We start from the raw sequence: 21,532 nt of genomic DNA, 5'->3' as shown, positions 1-21,532 counted from the left end.
TAAAGAGAGCTTGGCTATGTTGCACTTGCTTTGCAGTGCAGCCCTCAGGTTACGTTCAAGATCAACATGCACAAAATCATCACTGACCTACCAAATTTGTATTTTCTTGATGAACATCCACAAGAAATACAGATCCTTAGAAACAATTGTAAAACTTAAAAAACCCCAATAAGTCTTAATATTGACAATTGTTAAAACGGGTAAATCAACTTTCTTACCCTCACATGGTTTAACACCCCCAACGTTGCAGGTGAAAGAATAGAGCATGTTAAAAGAAAACATCTAAGCAACACACGTTTGATGCAATACAAAACTAATTACAGTCAGATCTTAAAGATAGAATGAAGATATTGATGAGTCTTAACTCATCAATATCTTCATTCTTACATGTTTCTCTGGCTTACTTTTCTTGATTTAAATAACCTTTGCTAACAGTTTTACCACTTTTCCAGTCAAAGCGCTTTGAGTGCACACACATTCACACAGCATTTCTTTTAACATTTAAAAAGTTTTTAATACTTAACCCCACTTTTTACACACTGCTATTACTGAATAGCTTGTAATATGCATTTGCTTATTACAGCAAATACACTGGTGTGGAGCCAGATGCTGCTGTCAGAAAGACAAACGGGCATCAGGAAATGTTTCCGGACATTTATCAACATGCAAACTTTTTTTTTTCTTTGCAGTTTTTTTATGGACAACATAATGCATAAAAAGACCCATGGGGTGATTTGGAAATGGTGCCATTACACTGTTTGTCCAACAGAGCAGCTCTAAAGTCACAGTTTACATGCAGCTACTCTCAGCTGAGAGGAGGAGGTGACAAGTGTTGTCTTTGCAGTTTGCAAAATTCACTGCTGGTGAAAAAACAGCGATGCCATAATTTAATTAACTGTAAAGATTAACAGCAGATATAATGTCATAATTATTACACACTAAAATGCAAGGATCTGTTGTGGCCTACCAGAATCAAATATTAACATCCAACATGTATAAAGTCACTTTGGAAATTATACCACAGAGAATTATGAGCTGAATCTGCAGCATCACCTGGTTTTGCAAGCTTTTATCAGGTTTTGGCCTCATTGTTGAGAACTCCTACGGTTGCCTTTGATTGCAAGCAGAAGCTCTCTGCAAGAAAAAAAAAGCCTGTGAGCCCAGCCTGTGGAGGATTTAGCAGCTAAAGAGGAGTCGACAGGAAGTAAATACTTACCTTGACTCGGCGCTTCATTTGGTAGTCCCTAGTCACCATAATTTTCAGATGCCTAATATTCTTTGTAATTGTTTTTGCTTCATATCCCAATTTCCTCTGGATTTTATATCCACACACTCAAATGAGTTGTGATAACTCTGAAAAGAGGTTAATGCTAAACATGTTTACATTCAGATGAGCACAACTCAGAAATTGGGAGAAATAAAGGAAGAAGATGTTTTCTGAAAATGTTCCAATAAGTAATCCCCCCCAAAAAACGCAGCAGCTGAGCAACAGAGCTATAGAGTTTATCTCAGATTTTCTAATTCACTGGGACAGCAAACAACCAAGCAGGTCAAAAAATAAATACAGCCGTTACATCACAAGTGCCATTTGCTCTGTTGTGCTGCAGATGTTTTTCCTCCTTTTACTGCAGAACTTTCATTTTGAACTCCTCTGCCTTCTGGCAGTCAAAGCCTTTTAAGGCCATCTGACATTTTTTAAAAAAAGAAACATTATTATGTTGACATTACTGTTTTTAAAAACAGCGAAACTCTGCGCTTGGGTGTAAATTTTGATGCCAGCTGTCAAACTAGAAGTTAACAAACTCTTTAAATACAAAGATACATTTCATAGATCAATTATCAATCAAAATTTTCATTTTATTGATAATTTCAATCATTTTACAGCTACACATTTGGAGAAAAGAAGGACCTGGATTCTAATCTAGTCTGGGCCCCTCTGTGTAAAGCAGGAGTCTCAAACTCACGGCCTGGGGGGCCACTTGCAGCCCATGTCACCCCTACTTGTGGCTCATATATTGATGTGAAGAGATATGATGCAATTTGGCCCTTGAAGTTACTTTTTTGTTAGGGAGGATTTGTTTGTTGTTGAGTGCAATGTTAAAAGAATTTCTTTAAAAAGCCCAAAAATGATTTAATATGACGGTAATATGAGCAGAGAGCACAAACATGCTGAGGGATTGGCTGTGTTAGCTCAGCAAAAGTTATTTGTAAAGAAAACAGTTTTCACTGGCAGTCAAAAACTAATGTGTACACTTATGTCTGCATTTTTATTTTGTTAAATACAAACAAAATTATAGCAGATGTGCTGCCACGTGTCTGGCCAGAGAGAATACCAATTTGTTTATTAGGTAGTTCAATGAAAGACTTCAGTTAAGAGTGAGAAAGAAATGTGTTCACGTTTGCAGTTTTGTCCTGTTGTCCTGGGTGGCTGTAGGAGGCAGAGCAGGTCACCTACTGATCAGAAGGTTGGTGGTTCGATCCCTGGCTCCTCCAGTCTGCATGTCAAGTATCCTTGGGCAAGATACTAACCCTAACTTGCTCTCCGATGCATCCATCGGAGTATGAATGTGTGAATGTACTTAGAAAGCACTATGTATAGATAAAGTGCTTGTGAGAATGGGTGAATGAGGCATGTTGTATAGAGCACTTTGAGTACTCCGGGAGAGTAGAAAAGCGCTATATAAGAATCAGTCCATTTACCATTTATACAATATTTAAATTTTTTTTAAAAAAAACTCCTACATTTTCAGAAATTTTGGAGGGTTTTTTTGTACTACTTGAACAGTCTTTCTAGCACTGAGGGTTAGGGGTTAGGGAAAATCAGTCTTGGTGTTTGCCACAGACCCATCTGAGCTGAGGTTGGTCCCTGAGGTCTGTCGGCTCTAACGTGGAGATCCAGCTGCACTGGCAGGCGTACGCCCGCAAGCCTCTCCTCTTCTTCAGCTTGGTTCCAAGCTTCTGACGTTCTGGCATGTTGTTCCTGCCGGCAGAGAAAGACAGACAGTGAACTTTAATCGTTACAGGGATAAGACCTTACCCTTCCAGCTGCAGCCCTGCAGACAGTCTGCTGGAAGGACAAAATATCTGACATGCACAGATGAAAGTGAGAGAAAAAAAGGATTCTTGCCCTTAAGGAACTTTTAAGCTATGATGCCAAAGTATAGCGACAATAAAGGAATCTTTATCATATGAAACACACTGGCCGACTGGTTCCATTTCTGTGTTTCCAGCAGCTCAGGCAGTGTTTTCATCACACAGCCTCTGACAGACTTCACCAAGGGGAAAATCTAGCAGCTTTAGAGACAGTTTGTAATTTAAAAAAAAAGTTCTTTGGACACAAACACCACTTTAAACTGATGTCAGTGTTGCTCTGTAACTGGTAGATGGGTACACTCAGTACCTCAGTTTGCTCACAAAGCAACCTCAATTTGTGCAGTCATGGAATCCACAGGATGTTGGAAACAATCCTTTGAGTTTGACACAATGCCATCACATAATTTCTTCAGAGTTGATACAACCGTCCGTTTTAATGCATCACCAGAGCTCTTTGTTATGTTTCAAGAAACCAGTCTGACATGACTTTTGCTCATGCTGGAAGCAGCCACTAAACATGGAAAATTATTTCCTTATAAGAATGAACATGATGGATGACAATAGGGCGACCGTGGCTCAGGGGGTTGGGAATCGCATCTGTAACCGGAAGGTCGCCGGTTCGATCCCTGGGCTCTCTGTCCTGGTCGTTGTGTCCCTGGGCAAGACACTTTACCCTACTGGTGTTGGCCAGAAGGGCCGATGGCGCGATATGGCAGCCTCGCTTCTGTCAGTCTGCCCCAGGGCAGCTGTGGCTACAACTGTAGCTGCCTCCACCAGTGTGTGAATGTGAGAGTGAATGAATAGTGGTATTGTAAAGCGCTTTGAGGGTCTCGAAAAGCGCTATATAAATCCAATCCATTATTATTAATAAACAGAAAGGCTGCAGCATTCCAGTAATTAATTAAAAGTAGATAGAAGTTAAAGTACACTTCTACTTCTTTGTTTTCAATCATGTATACACTGTTACAATGATGTATCCTCCATGACAAATATCATCCATATAGTAACCTTTCCAAAAACACAAACAATAATACCAACCTATACTGTGTCAGTTTGGGTTAAAGTAGGGGCCCGTTCTTCGTACCTCGCTAAGTGAGTTAGCTGGATGAGATTGTTGACGATTTCGCGTGATCTTGGATCGTTCGGTTCCCTGAAGCTCATCCGGGATTTGCTGTCATAGCAACAGTGAGCGTAAACCTGCTGGGGAGCAGGTTTACTTTATGTAAACAGGATTAGCTCGCGGCCACGCAGGTATGTCCGCTTCATTCATACGAAAGCAACAGCGATATTCCACCACTGTTTCACCATAAATAAATAACATCAGTGTAACTAAAGATAATGCAGCACTTGATCCTTTTATTGATTTCACACAGATACATACAGGTCATTTCCTAAAAAAGGGAAATGTACTATTAACATTCTATTACATGTATGTGATTATTACAGATGTAATTCATATTTCAGAGTAGTAATTGTAAATTACTTCGTGTAATCAAGATGAGAGACCACGGCTATAAAAGCGAAGGTGGATTTGGGAAGTCTGTCGCAGCCATGTCCTGTCCGTTTACGCGAGCAACCCATTGCGGAAGGTGCAAGATTGATAAGGAGAGTCCTCAGAATTCAGCGTATATTGCGGGACAGACAGGATCCTTTAGCTCAGCGCGACAGTGTGCTCATAGAGAGATATCGATTTTCCTGTGAGGGTATTATTCACTTAACCAACTTGTTGACGAGGGGGTGCAGGACCACCACCTGTCTTTTTTTGCTCTGCCCTTTTCTTGGTTGCTGTTATGAACAAACAAACAGATTATTCCAGGGTCTCTTTCCAAGAGACTAAAAGCAATATAAGTGATAAATATTACCATTCTGTAGAATATTCTTATATTTCACTTTTACTTGTTCCCATGTTCTAGTGGGTCCTGTTGTGGCTCTAATGTGAAAGGGGATATAATATAACATATTATAATATAATATAATGTAATATAATATTGGATAATATGGTGTGATATGATAAATCTACCCTACCGCCTACTGGTGTTGGCCAGAGGGGCCGATGGCGCAATATGGCAGCCTGGCTTCTGTCAGTCTGCCCCAGGGCAGCTGTGCCTACAACCGTAGCTGCCTCCACCAGTGTGTGAATGTGAGAGTGAATGAATAGTGGCATTGTAAAGCGCTTTGGGTGCCTTGAAAAGCGCTATATCAATCCACTCCATTATTATTGTTATTATTAAATTACTTACGAGTTTAATTTGTCAGCAACTTTCTGCCAGCCCTCTCTCCTTGCTTTTGCAGCCTTTGCAGTGTTCCCTTGCGTTTTAATTAAACTCTGAAACTCCTGAAATCCCTCACTCAAGAGTTCTTGCTCTGCTGCCGAAAAATACCGAGCGCGCTCCTTCGACATTTTCGCCGACCAATCAGAGGGTTGCCAATCAATGTTTCTACTATCGATGCGTAGCCCCTTTTACGACATCTCACATTACTGCGTCCAGCTGTACTAATCGTCAACAGCAGGTGTGTTTGGAGAACCGGATTAGCGAGCTCACGGTTAGCGCGATGATTTGGTCTTGGATGTGTCATTTGATCTTGGATGTAGTAACCGACGTAAGAAGAACGGGCCCCAGGTCTTTTCACTTTTACATCAGCGGATCTTACATCCGTCAGTACTGAAACTCTGCAACTTAGGAAACACTGAGTTAAAGTCCTGGCTTTAGCATGAGGAGAGAAAAAATGTGAATTTTAATATCCTTACATAGAATAACATCATGAAATTGAATGGGCTAGATAAAGGAATCAAAGTCATTCATCGGAAATAACTATATAATGACTTATTTTTTATCTTTTAAATATACAGTGATTAACAACCACCAGTGCCCACAAACTCTTTAATCAAACCTTTTCATGTTTCCGAATTTCCAAAAAAAGCTGAAAAGAAAATAGTAAAGCACATTATCATTATTTTTTGAATAGATGGATGCATGGATGATTACTTTTTGATGAAGATGCTAAATTACAGTTCTTTGTTAGTTTTAGTTGTTAAATGTCTGGGTTGATATATTTCTGAGAGGTCCAAAGCAAGGCTGGACTGGGACAAAAAATCGGCCCGGGCATTTTGACTGGAGACCAGCCCACCAGGATAAAGATTGAAAATGTGACGTCATTCAGGGGTAAAACCGCAAAGGGTTCTGGGAACTTGTGGCAAGAGGTACTAGCGCACGCAGGCTTTCAATTGAACTCAGTTACACAGCGATAAAAAGAAACCCAAAAAATGGCAAGAAGCTGTTGTATTATTAACTGCAATAGCCGGTCGCATGACAGCCACGGGAAGCCGACGGGTAAAGAGATGGGTTTTTTTTATCGGATTATGTCGTTGAAGAGAAATTTTTTAAGCCATGTTTCCGAAGTAACAGCCACGGATGGTCTGGATATACCAAATATAACGTCTCAGAACACTCCAGCTCACATGTTAGTCTGCTCCAAGCATTCCCACAAAGGTCAGAGTTTTGTAGTAGTTAATACGTCATTTTTCTTAACATAATTGGTGATATAGGTTACAAGCAAGTCTGGCGCTGAACAGAAATTGTCGCGCTATGCTCCTTTGTTTATTGTGCATAAATAGTGAATTGTCCTGACACAATATTGCGTTTCGCTTCTGTTATTATGGTACAGTGACAAAAACATATACTTTTATTCACAGGATAAAACAGTTGTTTTGTATCACTAATTGTCCAGTGCGATTACAACATACAATATTATTGTCACTGCTACATTTCTGTAATGCTACCAGAAATTATTTCCACTACTAATTAATTACCGTTGAGCTCAAAGGTTATATTAATAAACGGTTAACGAATGTGTATTTATGACAACGATTTGTGAGACTGGTAAACTTACCTTTGTTCGTACGATGGTCTTTCGTTCTACACGGTGCATTTCAAGGTCCTGCACCCATCCGGCGGTAAACTGTACCTGGGCTTGTTGCAGTGACCTGAAGTTACTAAACTTCATGAGTGTATGCACTCACTCCAAGAACCGTATAATTATAAATCTGAGCGTGGTGAAAGTTGGGCAACACGCTAACGTCTTTTGTCCACTGTGTGCTCGTAAGGGTCTGACCCTTTCACTCCTTTGATTTTTTCCTCGTATCTTTTCTTTGTCTTTTTGTCGAGTCTGTCTTTGTACGGACCGACATTGTTCTCCTTTTGTTTTGTACATTCCTTTTTTGTGCGTCAAAGAAAAAACAAGAAGGCATTGGAACCGGAGAATGAACGTTTTGCGGTGCTGCAAATGCTTGCATTTGATGCGGTACTTGGATTGTTTTGCCACGAGTTCCCGGCATGCAATGCGCAAAAATCACGTGATTGCTAAACAAGGGGGAGGGTCCATCCGGCCTCCTCGGCTGTAATTGGTCAAGCCCAGAGTCGATCATGACCAATTGGCCAATCCAACACCTTTCATTATATATACCCTTCCTAAAAAAAAAAAAAAAAAAAAATCCATCGGCCCATAACAACACAAAATCGCCAGCGGCCCACCGGGCAAATGCCCGGTATGCCCGATGGCCAGTCCAGCTATGGTCCAAAGTGCCGGCTCTAATTTGGGTAGAAAAACACGAATTTGGTTTGTTATTTGCTTATAAATGCAAATGTCATTTTTAGGTTTAAACAAGTCTTTGACCGATTTCTGAATTTTTTGTATTTCTTTGTTTTTATGACAGGTGGTCGAATATATGTGTTAAGCACTGCGTTAAACACTGTAATTAAATATGAAACATTTGATTTAGACATGAAAACGTAAAATCAAACATATTTAAAGTTTACACCGGTAATAGTCCAATATGAATAATCCTGACCCACTGACCTAGATTCATCTATAACAGTACCCTGATCTTCGCTAAATAAAAATGCATGCTTCTGCGTGACAAATGAATACAGACAGTCATTAACATTACGCTCAAGTGTACTTAACATGTATTTTCCTCCAGCTTTGTGCTGTTTGAGGTTGATGTTTTTTTAACTTCTGCTTTATGCTTGAAATAAAATCTGCGTCATGCAGGTCACCCCATAATAATTTATGAGTAGAAAATTATGCAAACAATTCTAAATTTGCATACTGTGCCACTCCCTTTTGCTTTTAAAATTATAGGCACAGCAGACATGCACTTCTATCACTGTTAATGTCCTGGTGTAAGCCTCTTAATTAAGAAGAAACAACAACCGTGTGGGTAGTAATGGATGCATAAGCTACACATGACCAGGCAAATGTCAAATTAGTGTGAAAGGAAAATCACCTACTCAGACCACTGAGGACAGAAAACACGATATTCCTCATTAACAAATTATGGGTAAACTACTTAATGTACTATTCAGACAAAAACAATGAATTTAATTCGTTCAACACAGATCAAGTGTGAAATTAAATTACAGCTCGGTAGCTTAACCCTCCAGTAAAATGTGTTTGAATAGATTATAGCATAACTTTTATTTTAATCTGTCACCAGGTCTGTAAAAAAAAAAAGTAAATTTGCATGTGAATATGTTTTCCCTACATTTACATTTAGAGGCTATGAAGTGCATATGTACATGCCTCCGATGTGATGTTTCTATTAATTTTTTTTTTAAACTTCACCTTTTGTAGCTGAAAGAAGCTTTATTGAGGATAACACTGACGTGATGACATGAAGGGCAAACTCATCATCCTGAGTGCTCCTGAGTGCTTCAAAGTGCTCTGAACCTAAAATCACACTAAAAGTAAATTGCACACTTGTGGAGTAAAAACATTGCTAAGTGCTGACATGCCATTGGTGTGGACGTATATCTTTGGGTATATCCTGGTGTGAAAACTTGACACATTTACAGCCTTCTTAACATCTCATAATGTCTTTCCAAGCACTAAAAGCCTTCTGGACACATACATTTAGGTTTCCTGCACTTTCCAGTGAAAAACACTTTAAGACCGTCTTAAGCTTCACAGAGCCAGCTTCACCGTTTCTATATACTCTGGAAACCTTTCATAATCAGAGGATTTCTGGTGTTTTACCCGCACACTAACAACAACTCATTTAGATGTATTAGATCTTTTGTGTATGTACTTATATATTAATTCCGATATTACTCATAAATCACCACCTACCCACCTACCTATCGATCGATCTATCCTACATGCATATCTGTGTTGTCTTTCAGAAGGAAACTATATAGACCCAAGCACCAAACAGCTCCTCTATTACAACTTTATATTTTATGTCACGAGATTGAGAATATCTCCCTTCTACTTAGCAGAAGTTAGGTGAAAAGATGTAGAAGACAACTTTGATGGGCATCTAAACAAAAGCCTTTTTATCAAAAAAAAAATTGAAGGAAACATTTTCTCTGCAGTCTTCAAGACTACAAGGCAGCAGATCTAACCACAGCCACATCATGCTTACTATTGTGGGAACCACAAGTTTTTAATTCCCAGACTTCCATGCAAATAAGCTCACCATGCAGTATAGGCGTAACCCCATGGGAAACATGCTTTGCTTTGGACAAAGACTGGATTTAAAACTGTAGTTACATATTTGCCTAACAGGTGAAAGACCCCTCATATGAAACACCAATCTCTTGGGCAGCTGTGTCAGGAAGGCCATCTGCTGCAAAAATCTGCCAGATTAAGCGTGTGGAGATAACTGCTGTGGTGACCCATTGTGAATAAGGAGCACCTGAAAGTAGCTTTATGTGTGATCTAGACATCTACTAAACTTTCACCTCTGAACCACAATGAACATGATTTTAATCTCGACTAGAGATGGACCGATCCGATATTACGTATCGTATCGGTCCGATACTGACCTAAATTACTGGATCGGATATCGGAGAAAAATAAAAAATGTAATCCGATCCATTAAATATCACGAAAGCACCTCACAAAACTTGCAACACGCCGTAACTCACCTCAGAACGTTAGCACGTCGGAGCAGTATGCATCACGTGATAGAGCGGCTGTGGCATGCGGGACCTGTCGGTGGTCTGGATAGCATGTGGAGCTTCGCTAGCAACCCGGCATTTCATCTCTGACAAAGTTACCCCGAGAGAAGTAAAGCAAGTGTGTAAGTCCATCTCTGAATGTTTGTAAAGCATTCCTGTGTTAAGCTTAACAAACGATATATGGAGCGACTGCCTCTCGCTCTCAGGCTGCTACTTCAATCATGAAACTGCTTAATGATCAGCTGATCGGCTTTTCTGTCGCAAGTCCGTGTCTCTTGTTTGTTTTTGGCCCACTTTGCACCAGAAAGAGGAAACCAGCGGCTGAACAACAGCAGCACGTTTAAGCTTGATCAGCTGTTGTTAGAATTTATTTAATATTACTTTCTACTCGAGGATCTTTTTCTACGTAGCTGACGCTGGTAACTGTGCAGGGGCGGATCTAGCAAAGTTTAGCCAGGGGGGCCGATAGGGCATTAACAGGGAAAAGGGGGCACAAAGACATAATTTTCTTTCTTATTCTCATTTAAAATGTCGAGCTTTTAATTATTTAATATTTATCTGAATCTTACACCCAAAGTTTTAATCTGATGTAAAATGTATAGAAGTCCATTATTGTATATAGTAACTGTTAAGTCTAATATACCCTAGTAAGCTATAGTACTTTTTCCTTTGGGAAGGTACCATCTGTGCAGTCTGCAATTTTGTTGAAGAAAGATGTTGAATCTATTTAATATTTCTTGAAAAATAATTGATTTCTGTGCATTTTTTTTTCACACTGCATCAAATTAAGGTTGATTACGTCGATTAAGCATCATGAGGTGGAGCGTGAGGGGTGGTTCCCTATTTTTTATTTATTTATTTTTGTTGTTGCTGGGAGTTGGAACCCTATTAGTTAGGTTGCTTAATATTTATGCTAAGTACTCTTTAAAATACCAGAATAGGGAGGATGGTGTAGGTTTAAGTTTATTAGATTGATCAGTATTGCTGAACTATGAAATTTTTTTTTTGCATACAGGTATAACAGAATAGCTTTAGTGTAGTTGTTGTTTTAAACTTGAGTATGAACTTATACAAAATGCAGCAAGATATTTAAAAAACAGTTTTGTTGATTAAAAAACATTATATCGGATTCATATCGGTATCGGCAGATATCCAAATTTATGATATCGGTATCGGTATCGGACATAAAAAAGTGGTATCGTGCCATCTCTAATCTCGACAGCTCTGTACCATTTACACACCCTTTCAGACCCATAATCAACAGAAAATTGCTCAGTGGGATATGGATGACTGGCTGAAATTAGGTTGAATTCGTGTTAGTGTAAAGGCCTGAAATGCCAACCTTTCTCTTTTCAACTCAATTCAGATTTATTTTTAAAAGAGACTTAATCCACAAAATAATGTCCATAGACATCTGGTACATGGGGGAGCAATTTTTCTTCATTAATGAGGTTATTTTGTTTCCATTGTCAAAGTGAGAATATGTCTAGATTGAGTTTCCCTTATTCGGAAAGGATCAGATGGAATGCTTTAAGATCACATTGCCAACTGATGCAAATCAATTCCGTTTTTGAGGAATTAAGGCAATTTTATAAGGATGGTACTGGACCAGAATTTCACCATCAGCTAATCTACTAACAAATTTGACTTCAATCAAATCTCCAATAATATTAAAAGAAATGTAGAAACAATCATGAATCAGTGTCTTAGCACCATCAGCCCTAACCCAATTTCCCTCGGGATGAATAAAGTATTATCAATCAATCAGTTTACACCTACGTATTTCCAGCTATTGAAATGGAAGAGAATCGATCAACTTGAAAAGAGAAAGTCACCTGCAAACAGTAGAACAATGCAGTCACACCATGTGCAGATACAAATGCTGGCAACGACATCATCCACACTGTAGGCTCTCCATACATTCGACACAGACGTTAATCAGCCTCAGTGTTCAGTTAAACCCTCAGTTCCTTTATTTATTTATTTATTTGCCTTTACAGTAGCTCTCAAACTTTTACTCAAATACTTACTTTACTTAAATAATGGTCAGACACCTTAGTCTCACTTCATACTTTTCACCTGATTATCCGTGGCCCATTAGTGTGACCCGCCATAGTCTAAGAACCGCCGCTATAACGAGTGACAGCGTCACCAGAAGTCAACCTTTGCCCCTCCTGTAGCTGCACGTGCGGACAAAATGACACCATTACCTGTTGTAACATTAATGGACGTCACCTGTGTGCTGTTATCCGAATGGTATTCTACTGCTTTAGTATTAAAATTATGGAAAGCTCATTTCTCACATCATCATCCATCCATCCATTTGCTTCCGCTTATCCTTTTCAGGGTCGCGGGGGGCGCTGGAGCCTATCCCAGCTGTCATAGGGCGAGAGGCGGGGTACACCCTGGACAGGTCGCCAGTCTGTCGCAGGGCTAACACACAGGGACAGACAACCATTCGCGCTCACATTCACTCGCACATTCACACCTAGTGACAATTTGGATTATCCAATTAACCTATCCCTACAAGCTGCATGTCTTTGGACGGTGGGAGGAAGCCGGAGTACCCGGAGAGAACCCACGCAAACACGGGGAGAACATGCAAACTCCACACAGAAAGACCCCGGCCTGATGGTGGAATTGAACTCAGGACCTTCTTGCTGTGCGGCAACAGTGCTAACCACCGTGCTGCCATCACATCATCATAAGTAGATAAAAGCATGAGGATGAACCTGTTTGTGTAGTTCAAACTGCATTCACAATATCACATATTACTAATTATTTATGTCCTCATGAACTTTGTTTTCATATATTTTCTGAGCAACAGAAAGAAATCTATGAACTGGGATGTAAACACAAGCAACAAGAGTAAAAACAGACTGGTGCTTGTCTGACAAGTAGCACGACTCACAGATAACTAAGACATTATGTGAATTCTGTCAAGAGAAAGTTTACAGAAAGAAAACCTAATATGCTCACATTTATATAACTGTGATACTCAGTCTGTAAGCTTGTACCAGCAGTCTGCTTAGTTTATAGTTTTCTGGAGAGGCTTAACAAGGGTGTGGGAGTAGGATAGTGTGGTTGTTTATATTCTAGTCACAAAGATCTGCAGATGCTGAGTTGTTTCCATTGGGGAAAGATAACTGCTCTTATCAGTCATTAGGACTGTGGGTGGATTAATGAGGGCTGACCATGTTTTACAATGTGCCCTGTTCTACTTTACTCAGAGTTCAGCTCGTCTAGAAGGAAAAAAAACAAAAACATATACATTTAAAAGTAGCTCCACAGAACATTACTGCCCCCGTCTGGTCAAGCACAAAAACCCAATAAATCTTGAGAAAAAATAATAATATAATTTTCTTAAAACGCATAAACATTTAAATTCAATTTTTATGCCATGTGATTCGTTTTTATATTGCGCCAATTCAAAAACGGTCACCTTAAGGTGCTTTATGTGGTAAAGGTAATGACACCAACAAGTTCACTGTCCCAAATATGGGAACAAGTGAAAAACACTGTTTTGGTCGATGTAGCCATTCCATGCACTAAGACTGAAATACTGAGATACTGAAAGGGTTCTGTAATAGAGCAATGAAAGACTTTTATAATTCACTTACATACTTACAATGTGAGTAGACTATAATAATTAGAACATTCATTCAATATCCCCAAAAAATCCAGCCTTCCTGACATTATATGTGAGTAAGAGTTGTGGATAATTTGGAGTCTCACACTTAACAAGGTTGGTATTAAGATAAACATCCAGGAAATTCCTTATAAAATAATAAAAGGCAGCACAGAGGCTTTTAATACTGTAAAATAGGATTTCATGACTCATTCTTTTTTTTTATGTTATTTGGGTACAAATGTGTTTGCTCATACTTGATTGGCCAGTAAAGCCTCATTCCAGATGATGATGTCATGTTCAGAGTTTGTTTTTTTTGTCCCTCTGCTGCATTAATAAAGTGGCCTCATTCAGTTTCACACTGTTACCTGTCAGAACAAGGCGCACAACTCAGTACGCGCACATCAAACAGCTAAAGTCCACAACAACTGATCTGCACTTATGTGTAACAGACTACTTTATCACTGCTCCCTGGCTTTGCGGGGAAGGTGGGGTGAATACAGTTGAAACTCACACAGGGGATCTCAGTGTGTGTGTGTTATGGATCATCAAATTGATGCCACATAAGTCGAAAAAGTGGTGAGAACAATGAAATGCTGTGCAAATTCACTTCTGTACAGCCCCACTGGTACTGGTTTGTAACCTAGGATCCCCAATAAGGACGACAATAAGTGTGTGTGTGTGTGTGTGTGTGTGTGTGTGTGTGTGTGTGTGTGTGTGTGTGTGTGTGTGTGTGTGTTGGGGGAGGGGGGTCACAAGATAAAACCGGTAGCAGGTTTAAAAATATGTATGGCAAATTTATAGACAAATATATCCTTTTCCTTGCAAGTTTTTGTATTTTGTTTTTATGTGTTCAAGAGGAAAAATGAAGCAGAAAAAAATCTGTTTTATCTGAAAAGTGATAAAACAGAATAGCTTGAGTCTCAAGAGACCAAGCTATTCTAGAGACTAAAATGCCAGAGTGGGGTCATTTTATTATACTTTTTCTGATGGCTTTACTCGTGTTTATCTCACCTCTAGTGTTTCATTTATATGTGACAGATATTCTAAAATGTTCTAATAGACTTAAACGTGAATGAAAACTAGAATTATGTAAAAAGTAATCAAAACATTTTCATCATCAACTTTAGCAACAAGCCTTATGCAGCTGCACATCCTACTATTCTAAGTCATCATAATTCCTGTAAAAAACTACGAAAGTTTCAATGAAAAGTTGCAGATAGAGTTCAAATATTTAAAAATAATCACTGCTGGGCTCGTAAATTATCCCGATCAATCACTTGAAGGTTATAGGCTGACCAAAAACCAAAGTTTTTAACAAGTACTAGCAGAGCACACTAAACTGCATATACAGTCTGTAGAGGCTAAGCTTGCGCTTGAAGCCAGTGAGGTGTTCGTGTGTCTACCTTAAATACATTCCCATAGACACACCATATGTAAAACACAAAAGGTGACCACTAGCGCCATACATAAGGAGCAATTTAAATCTGCTACTCGTGTTCCTCTTTAAAACTTCTTTAATCACGCATTTTCTTGTCAAGATGAGAAAAACATGGCATCGAGCCTGCAGACTCACCTGAGGAACAGGTAATCACAGGTTGAATCCCACTCACAGTCATCAAACATCAGCACCCGAAAGTCGCAGGATATACACCTCAGCTGGTCACATGATCTATTGGTATACAGTCAGTTATTATTTGCAATAGGCAATGAATACACACTATAGGTAATCACTCATTGGTCTATAATCATTTGAAAATGCACCGTGGTATAATTTATTTAAACTAATAAAAAGTATGTTGTGGATCCTAGAGTTCTACATCTTTATAAACCAGGACCAGACGAGACCTGACAGACGCTCTCAGTATGAAATTACTTTTTCACACCTCTTGGATGCGGCTGTTCCGACACCATTTGCGACAGAGCTCCCGCCAATAAAAACAGGACAGCACCTGGATGCAGAACACGCAGTGCAGATTGTGTCCAGGCAAACAGAAAGAGCAAGAAAATCAAAATCCTGCATAAACAGGATACACAGCCTGAACAAACACACAACCTGGTTGTTACTTTTATATTTAATATAAAGACTTTTATCTGGCCACTGATACGCTTCCACATAATATGTTACTGACTTTTATCTTGGTTAACTATCCTTCATACACTGATTTAGTAAATATCCAAACTTATGGCACATGTAGAAATGCTAACTCGGAGACAAATGCAGTTTAACTTCCTTGCATCCTGTGATTATTGCATGCCTGCATGTTTTTGTTGTTTGTTTGTTTTTAATTTTGAATAAACTAAAAGACTTACTTTCTTCCTCCTGACTGAGATGGAAGCCTCTTTTCCACATGTGGCCCTTTAGGAAACTGCTCAGCCTAAAATGAAAGGTTAAAAAAAGAAAAGAAAAAAAGAGTTATTTCTTTCTTAAACTGTGAATAGAATTCAACCAAATAAAACCTACATTTATCGCCACCTGCTCCTCCCCATCCCTCTTGTGTATGTGTAGTTATAATCAAGTAGAGCTGTCACAAAGAGGACAGGTGTATGTTTATGGCTCTTACTGTTTATTCATAATGCAGGTAAAGACTTGGAGATGAGACAGGTGCATCATAATAATGTCTGACTGTGAAGGCAGAAGCTGAACCTAGATATCGGCACTTTACTTTAAGTGTTTCACATAATCGTATTCTTCCACCTGCCTCTTCTTAGAACCCGCTCCTGGTGCCTGAGCTGCATCCTCTTTGTACCAAACGTAGCTGGTCACAGCCAGTTTTAGTGTTGTGGGTCAGAGTGACCGAGTTTCCCTCTGTCAGAGGACCAGAGCGGCTGAGTCATGTGTTATTTAGAGGATCTGAAAAATAATTTGGACATAAGAATTTGAGCCGTACCTAAATTAATAGATTTTGCCCCCACTTGAAAAAAAAAAATCCTTTGAGTATCTGGTTCTCCAGCTTGAAATGCTCCGATGTGTTTACCTGCTGGTCACTAACTTTCTTTTTATTGGTCAAATTGGTTGATCATAGCTTTTCTGTTAAATTGATGCTGAACTGAACAATTTCTAAGGCACAAAAGCAAAACAGAGGAAAAAATTCAACAAATTGCATTCGCAGGGAACTACAGTGTATTAGGAACAGATATTTCCTGTGTGTGTGTGTGTGTGTGTGTGTGTGTGTGTGTGTGTGTGTGTGTGGGGGGGGTTCTTTGTGGCAGCAATTTATTTAATTAGTGTAATTGTTTCATATAGCACATTTTTTGGCTTGGTCTTGCCTAATAAGTCAACTTGTCACATCATCCATTTAGTTAATAGCTGACACACATTAAATATTTGGAATTTTGTTACTGGAAACTGTGTATCCTCTACTTTTATTATATATTTTCCCTCACTTTCTGCAAAATTAACACGATTAGCTAATGCAACTCCTTTGAGAATAGTTTCAAACAATAATTTTCTGTTTTTTCCCCTCAGTATACCTGTCTATCAGCTCAATTATCCAAGTTAAGGCTACTACCTGCTTCATTCATTGGGCACTGTAAGACTGTGGTTCTCAAACTGTGGCTCATGAACAATCAGAGTACCGTACTTTCAAGCAACATTAGATATTTATCAAAGTAACTTAAAGTTTTACCCTAAAAAGCGGTTCACTTCTTATAAGAATACACTGCGATGGTAACTTGTGCTGCAAATCAACACGTATAAAAATCACTTTTTGCTGACCAATCAGTTTCCTAAAAAGCAGTGACCACAGAAAAGTGGCACCTGGTGTGCTCTTCTGCAGCAGTAGCTCATCTGCTTCAAACTTTGATGTTTTGTGCATTTAGAGATGTTCATCTGCATTCCTGGTCTCACACAAGTGGTTTTTTGAGTAACTGTTGCCTTCCATTCAGCCCACAGCCTTAATCCTCTTACCTCTCTGGGTCAAGGCATTTTGACCCCGAAAACTGCTGCTCTCTGGATATTTTCTCTTTTCCAGAAAATTCTCTGCAAAGATGGTTGTGTAAGAAAATCCTAGCAGATCAGCGTTTTATGATATACGTAGACCAGCTAGACCCAGACCATGTCACCAATGACTATGCCACATTCAAAAATCACTAAAATCATCTTTCTTCTGATTCTCTGCTTGAACTTAAGGAGCTTGTCTAGACCATCAGCATGCTTAAATGCATTGACTGTATGCCGTGTGATTGGCTATTTAGATTGGATTTGCATTAACAACCACTTGACTGGTGTATACCTAATGAAATGGCTGGTGAATGTATATAGGGCCTTCCAAGGCTTACTGACTAAAGCACTAAACCACACATATTCCTATCAGGCACTGCTGACAAATGCCGGGTTGACTTATGAGGGTAATAACTACCTTTGTGTAAGTGCTTAACCTGAATGCAGATATTGAGATAAATAAATCTTGACATTTTGAACTTACTCTGTGGTCCTACACGAAAACAAACATGTGAAGTGAAACTAGTTGAATAAATATACTTATTGCTAAGGCTTGATAAAATCTCTGGGGCATGCCAGCCTGAGGGCCAACACCAGCTCTTGGTAAGATTTTATGAGGATCCTGAGCCTGACAAAGAAGAAAGAACAACTCTGCATTTCATTCATCCACTTCATCACTTCAGACATGATACAGCAGTGCAAAATAAGATTATGGGACCACAACGCAAGATTAAGTCTTCCTAACAATTTCAGATACAAGCAGTGCCAGCTCAGCATCAGTTAAAAACTTAAAGTATATGACAGCAGTGTGCCCCTCAATCATATGCAAGACTTAAAAAATGTTTTAAGGTGTAATTCACTTCTTGTAATTCACAGTTCTCTTTCCAGAATTCAGAACGGGTTCAAGTCAATCTTACCTTTGGCTGAGGGAAAGGACTGCAGTGTTCCTCCTGTAATTCCTCCAGCAGGGCGTCAATATCCTCAGTGACACTGTTCACTGACCGTTTAGGCTTTGTGGCACTAAATCAGAAACAAATACATGGATTAGTGTCTTGGGGTTGTAGCAGGTGCTGGTGACAGATATTAATGACTGTTTTTAAGAGCAAACCTCTGTATCTACAATAACCCATATTCTGCATATTTCGGCAGTTTCTAGTATAATTTGAAAACGCTGAAGTCATTGAATATAAACTGAACTGATCATTAAGTTTATTAAATTGTGGCAATGCATGGAAGCTGAAGTAATGCTCAGCTAACTTATACCTGACATGTGCTAGCCAAGTTAGCTTTGTTTACCCGTGCTTTTTCTGTCCGTCTTTGTCTTTCTCGTCTTTTCCAGCCACATTTGAGTTGGTGCGAGCCGCTGAGGACGCGATTGAAACGTTGCGACAAAACTTTTTCTCGACTTCATCCAGCAACTCGTCCAAATCTTCATCATCCATCGTAAAGAGTTCCTCCCACAGAATGCTGTACCCCCACCCCAGCTAATCAGCACAAGCTAGCGGCCGAAACCATGAGAGCGTTTATCGTTGCTAAGCAACAGCGGAACATAGCGGAAGCCGAACTGCGGAGTCTTCAAAATAAAAGTCTAAATCGACTCATGCTCAAAGAAAGTTTTAATTTATACTTGACATTAGGTATTACATTAGGGATTTGCCCCAGAGCCTCTGCTTGTTTGCAGATGTTTGTGTCTACCTGACATATGTAGGTCAGGCATGAATCTCCTGGACTATGATGTTTGTAGACAACAGTGTTATCGATAGTGAGAGTAGGGACCTGATAAAATAGGGTCTGGAGAAGTGGGGTCATTGTTCTCTAGAGAGATTGCGAATGAAAATCAGTAGAAGAAAGAAATACTCAAGATAGCAGTGAGACCCCCAAAAAACCCCATACAGGAACACACACTTTGTCTAACCTTTTTTCAGGTTAAAGTATACTGATATCTTACAGGTAACTATCAAATAATTACATTTGACAACATGGGCGCGCAACTTCTATTATATATTGGGATGTTTATTTATAATGGGATATTTATAAATAGAGCTATTTGTATTTATTAGAGCTATTTGTATTTTTCTTGCTGTGTTTTATTTCATTTAGTTGTACAGCACTTTGGTCATCTGTGTTGTTTTTAAATGTTTATAAATCTCAGTCATGATTTTGTTCTGTTTTGTAACTCTTTAATATATTGTGATGTTTCATTAAGTTTAATTAGAACGCTTATTTTATTAATAAATTTATTTTGAAAATGTGACAGGATGTACTGTTAGTTGTTCTTTCGTTGCTTATAACATTAGAACAACCGTTTTTAAACTAATGTAGGCTAATTTGTCAACAATAAAATAGTCCGTCCTTTGAAAACCCGAGAATGTAGAATTGCAAATTGCATTTTAAAAATAAATAAATAAATAAGCCAAAATGATTCGTTGTCGGCAGGATTCGAACCTGCGCGGGGAGACCCCAATGGATTTCTAGTCCATCGCCTTAACCACTCGGCCACGACAACCGGATGGAGCTGTACCTTCAAATTGCACGTTTTTAACAGGCCAAGTTAGTCTTATACGAACGACAGAATGAGTTCCTTTGGTTCATAGCGTAGTTCTACTGAACTGTACTGTACAAAGTACAAGTACAGTTCCGCAGAACTACGCTATAGGAACAGGTGTATTTGTAGATATCAGTGGTGTACTCTGTATTTACAACAGTATTTGCAACCGATTTCCCTACTTCCCTTAGTTGAACAGCTCTACACACCCACATGCTGTAGTCTCACATTACAGTAGTTACTGCAGTTTAATTTGAAACCGGTGTTCCTTAGAATGTGAAAATATCCAACATATATTGTGCATCGAGCTGTAAAAAGGCGCGAGGTCTGAGTTTTACAAGAAGTGCTGCTTTGAAAAAGTCCCAACCACTCAAACACGGTGAAGTGTGAAGACGGCGGAAGAAACTTGGTTAACCTCGTAGTTGAGTTATTTAGGGTCAAGGAACAAGTCTGACTTCCTGCTCATTCAACATTAAAGAAAACCCAAGTCGTATTCCCGTATTATGAGTTCAGGTGCCTTCCCATCAGGTGCAACACTTTTCCGCGAAATTTCCTGAAATCAATTAAGACTTTAGGGAGTTCCACAGTTTTATGAAAACAAATATTATACTAAAATAGAATACTACTCTCCCTGAACACTCACAGAGCTTGATACAATACTCTTCAGGTTGAGGGATTGCCCTGCTTCCATTATGACACATAAAATATATTTAGAAGCTTAGCATTCATCCAGCGGCAACTTAATTCCATAATATACAGTGAATTGTATGTATTCATCTATATAAAGCTTCCTTAACCATTGTGTCAGCCCTCCCTTCACTTCAGATGCAGCCATTTATCTATCTATCCACTTTTTAAATGCTTATCCGGTTCACATGAGCCTGTTCCAGCTAACACTTGGCATTTTCCCAGGACAAGCTGACAGAGGTGGTTCACCTCCAATTCAATTCAATTTTATTTATATAGCGCCAAATCACAACAAAAGTCGCCTCAAGGCGCTTCATAGATACAGAGAAAAACCCAACAATCATATGACCCCCTATGAGCAAGCACTTTGGCGACAGTGGGAAGGAAAAACTCCCTTTTAACAGGAAGAAACCTCCGACAGAACCAGGCTCAGGGAGGGGCAGCCATCTGCTGCGACCGGTTGGTGTGAGAGAAGGAAGACACGATAAAAGACATGCTGAAGAGAGACAGAGGTTAATAACAGATATGATTCAATGCAGAGAGGTCTATTAATACATAGTGAGTGAGAAAGGTGACTGGAAAGGACTGGACTCCAGCATCGTCCTGTTGAGAGGAAGCAGTGCCATGCTGCCCAGCTCTTCACTTCATTTATTAGCGTCTTCTGCTCCTCTGTC

At 39.3% G+C, this 21,532-nt stretch overlaps 1 protein-coding gene and 1 non-coding gene across 2 annotated transcripts; both read right to left on the bottom strand.

Moving 5' to 3' along the window:
- Positions 1–434: 434 nt before the first annotated feature.
- Positions 435–19,154, bottom strand: cfap418 (cilia and flagella associated protein 418). Its single transcript, XM_085291317.1, has 6 exons — positions 18,923–19,154; positions 18,544–18,646; positions 15,997–16,061; positions 15,570–15,635; positions 15,260–15,355; positions 435–2,980 (listed from the first exon to the last, which is right to left on the bottom strand). Exons 1-6 carry the CDS (start codon positions 19,066–19,068, stop codon positions 2,821–2,823), a joined length of 636 nt encoding a protein of 211 aa, XP_085147443.1. The 5' UTR covers positions 19,069–19,154; the 3' UTR covers positions 435–2,820.
- An 896-nt stretch (positions 19,155–20,050) lies between these two features.
- Positions 20,051–20,132, bottom strand: trnas-aga (transfer RNA serine (anticodon AGA)). The gene has a single exon. It is a non-coding gene; the product is annotated as a tRNA-Ser (tRNA).
- Positions 20,133–21,532: the final 1,400 nt, after the last annotated feature.

This window comes from Mchenga conophoros, linkage group LG11 (genome assembly GCF_057382185.1).
Source record: "Mchenga conophoros isolate Kocher_MC1m ecotype Shallow Benthic linkage group LG11, M_conophoros_male_GT1.1, whole genome shotgun sequence".
Classification (NCBI taxonomy): Eukaryota; Metazoa; Chordata; class Actinopteri; order Cichliformes; family Cichlidae; genus Mchenga; species Mchenga conophoros.
This window is presented reverse-complemented; position numbering and strand designations above follow the sequence as displayed.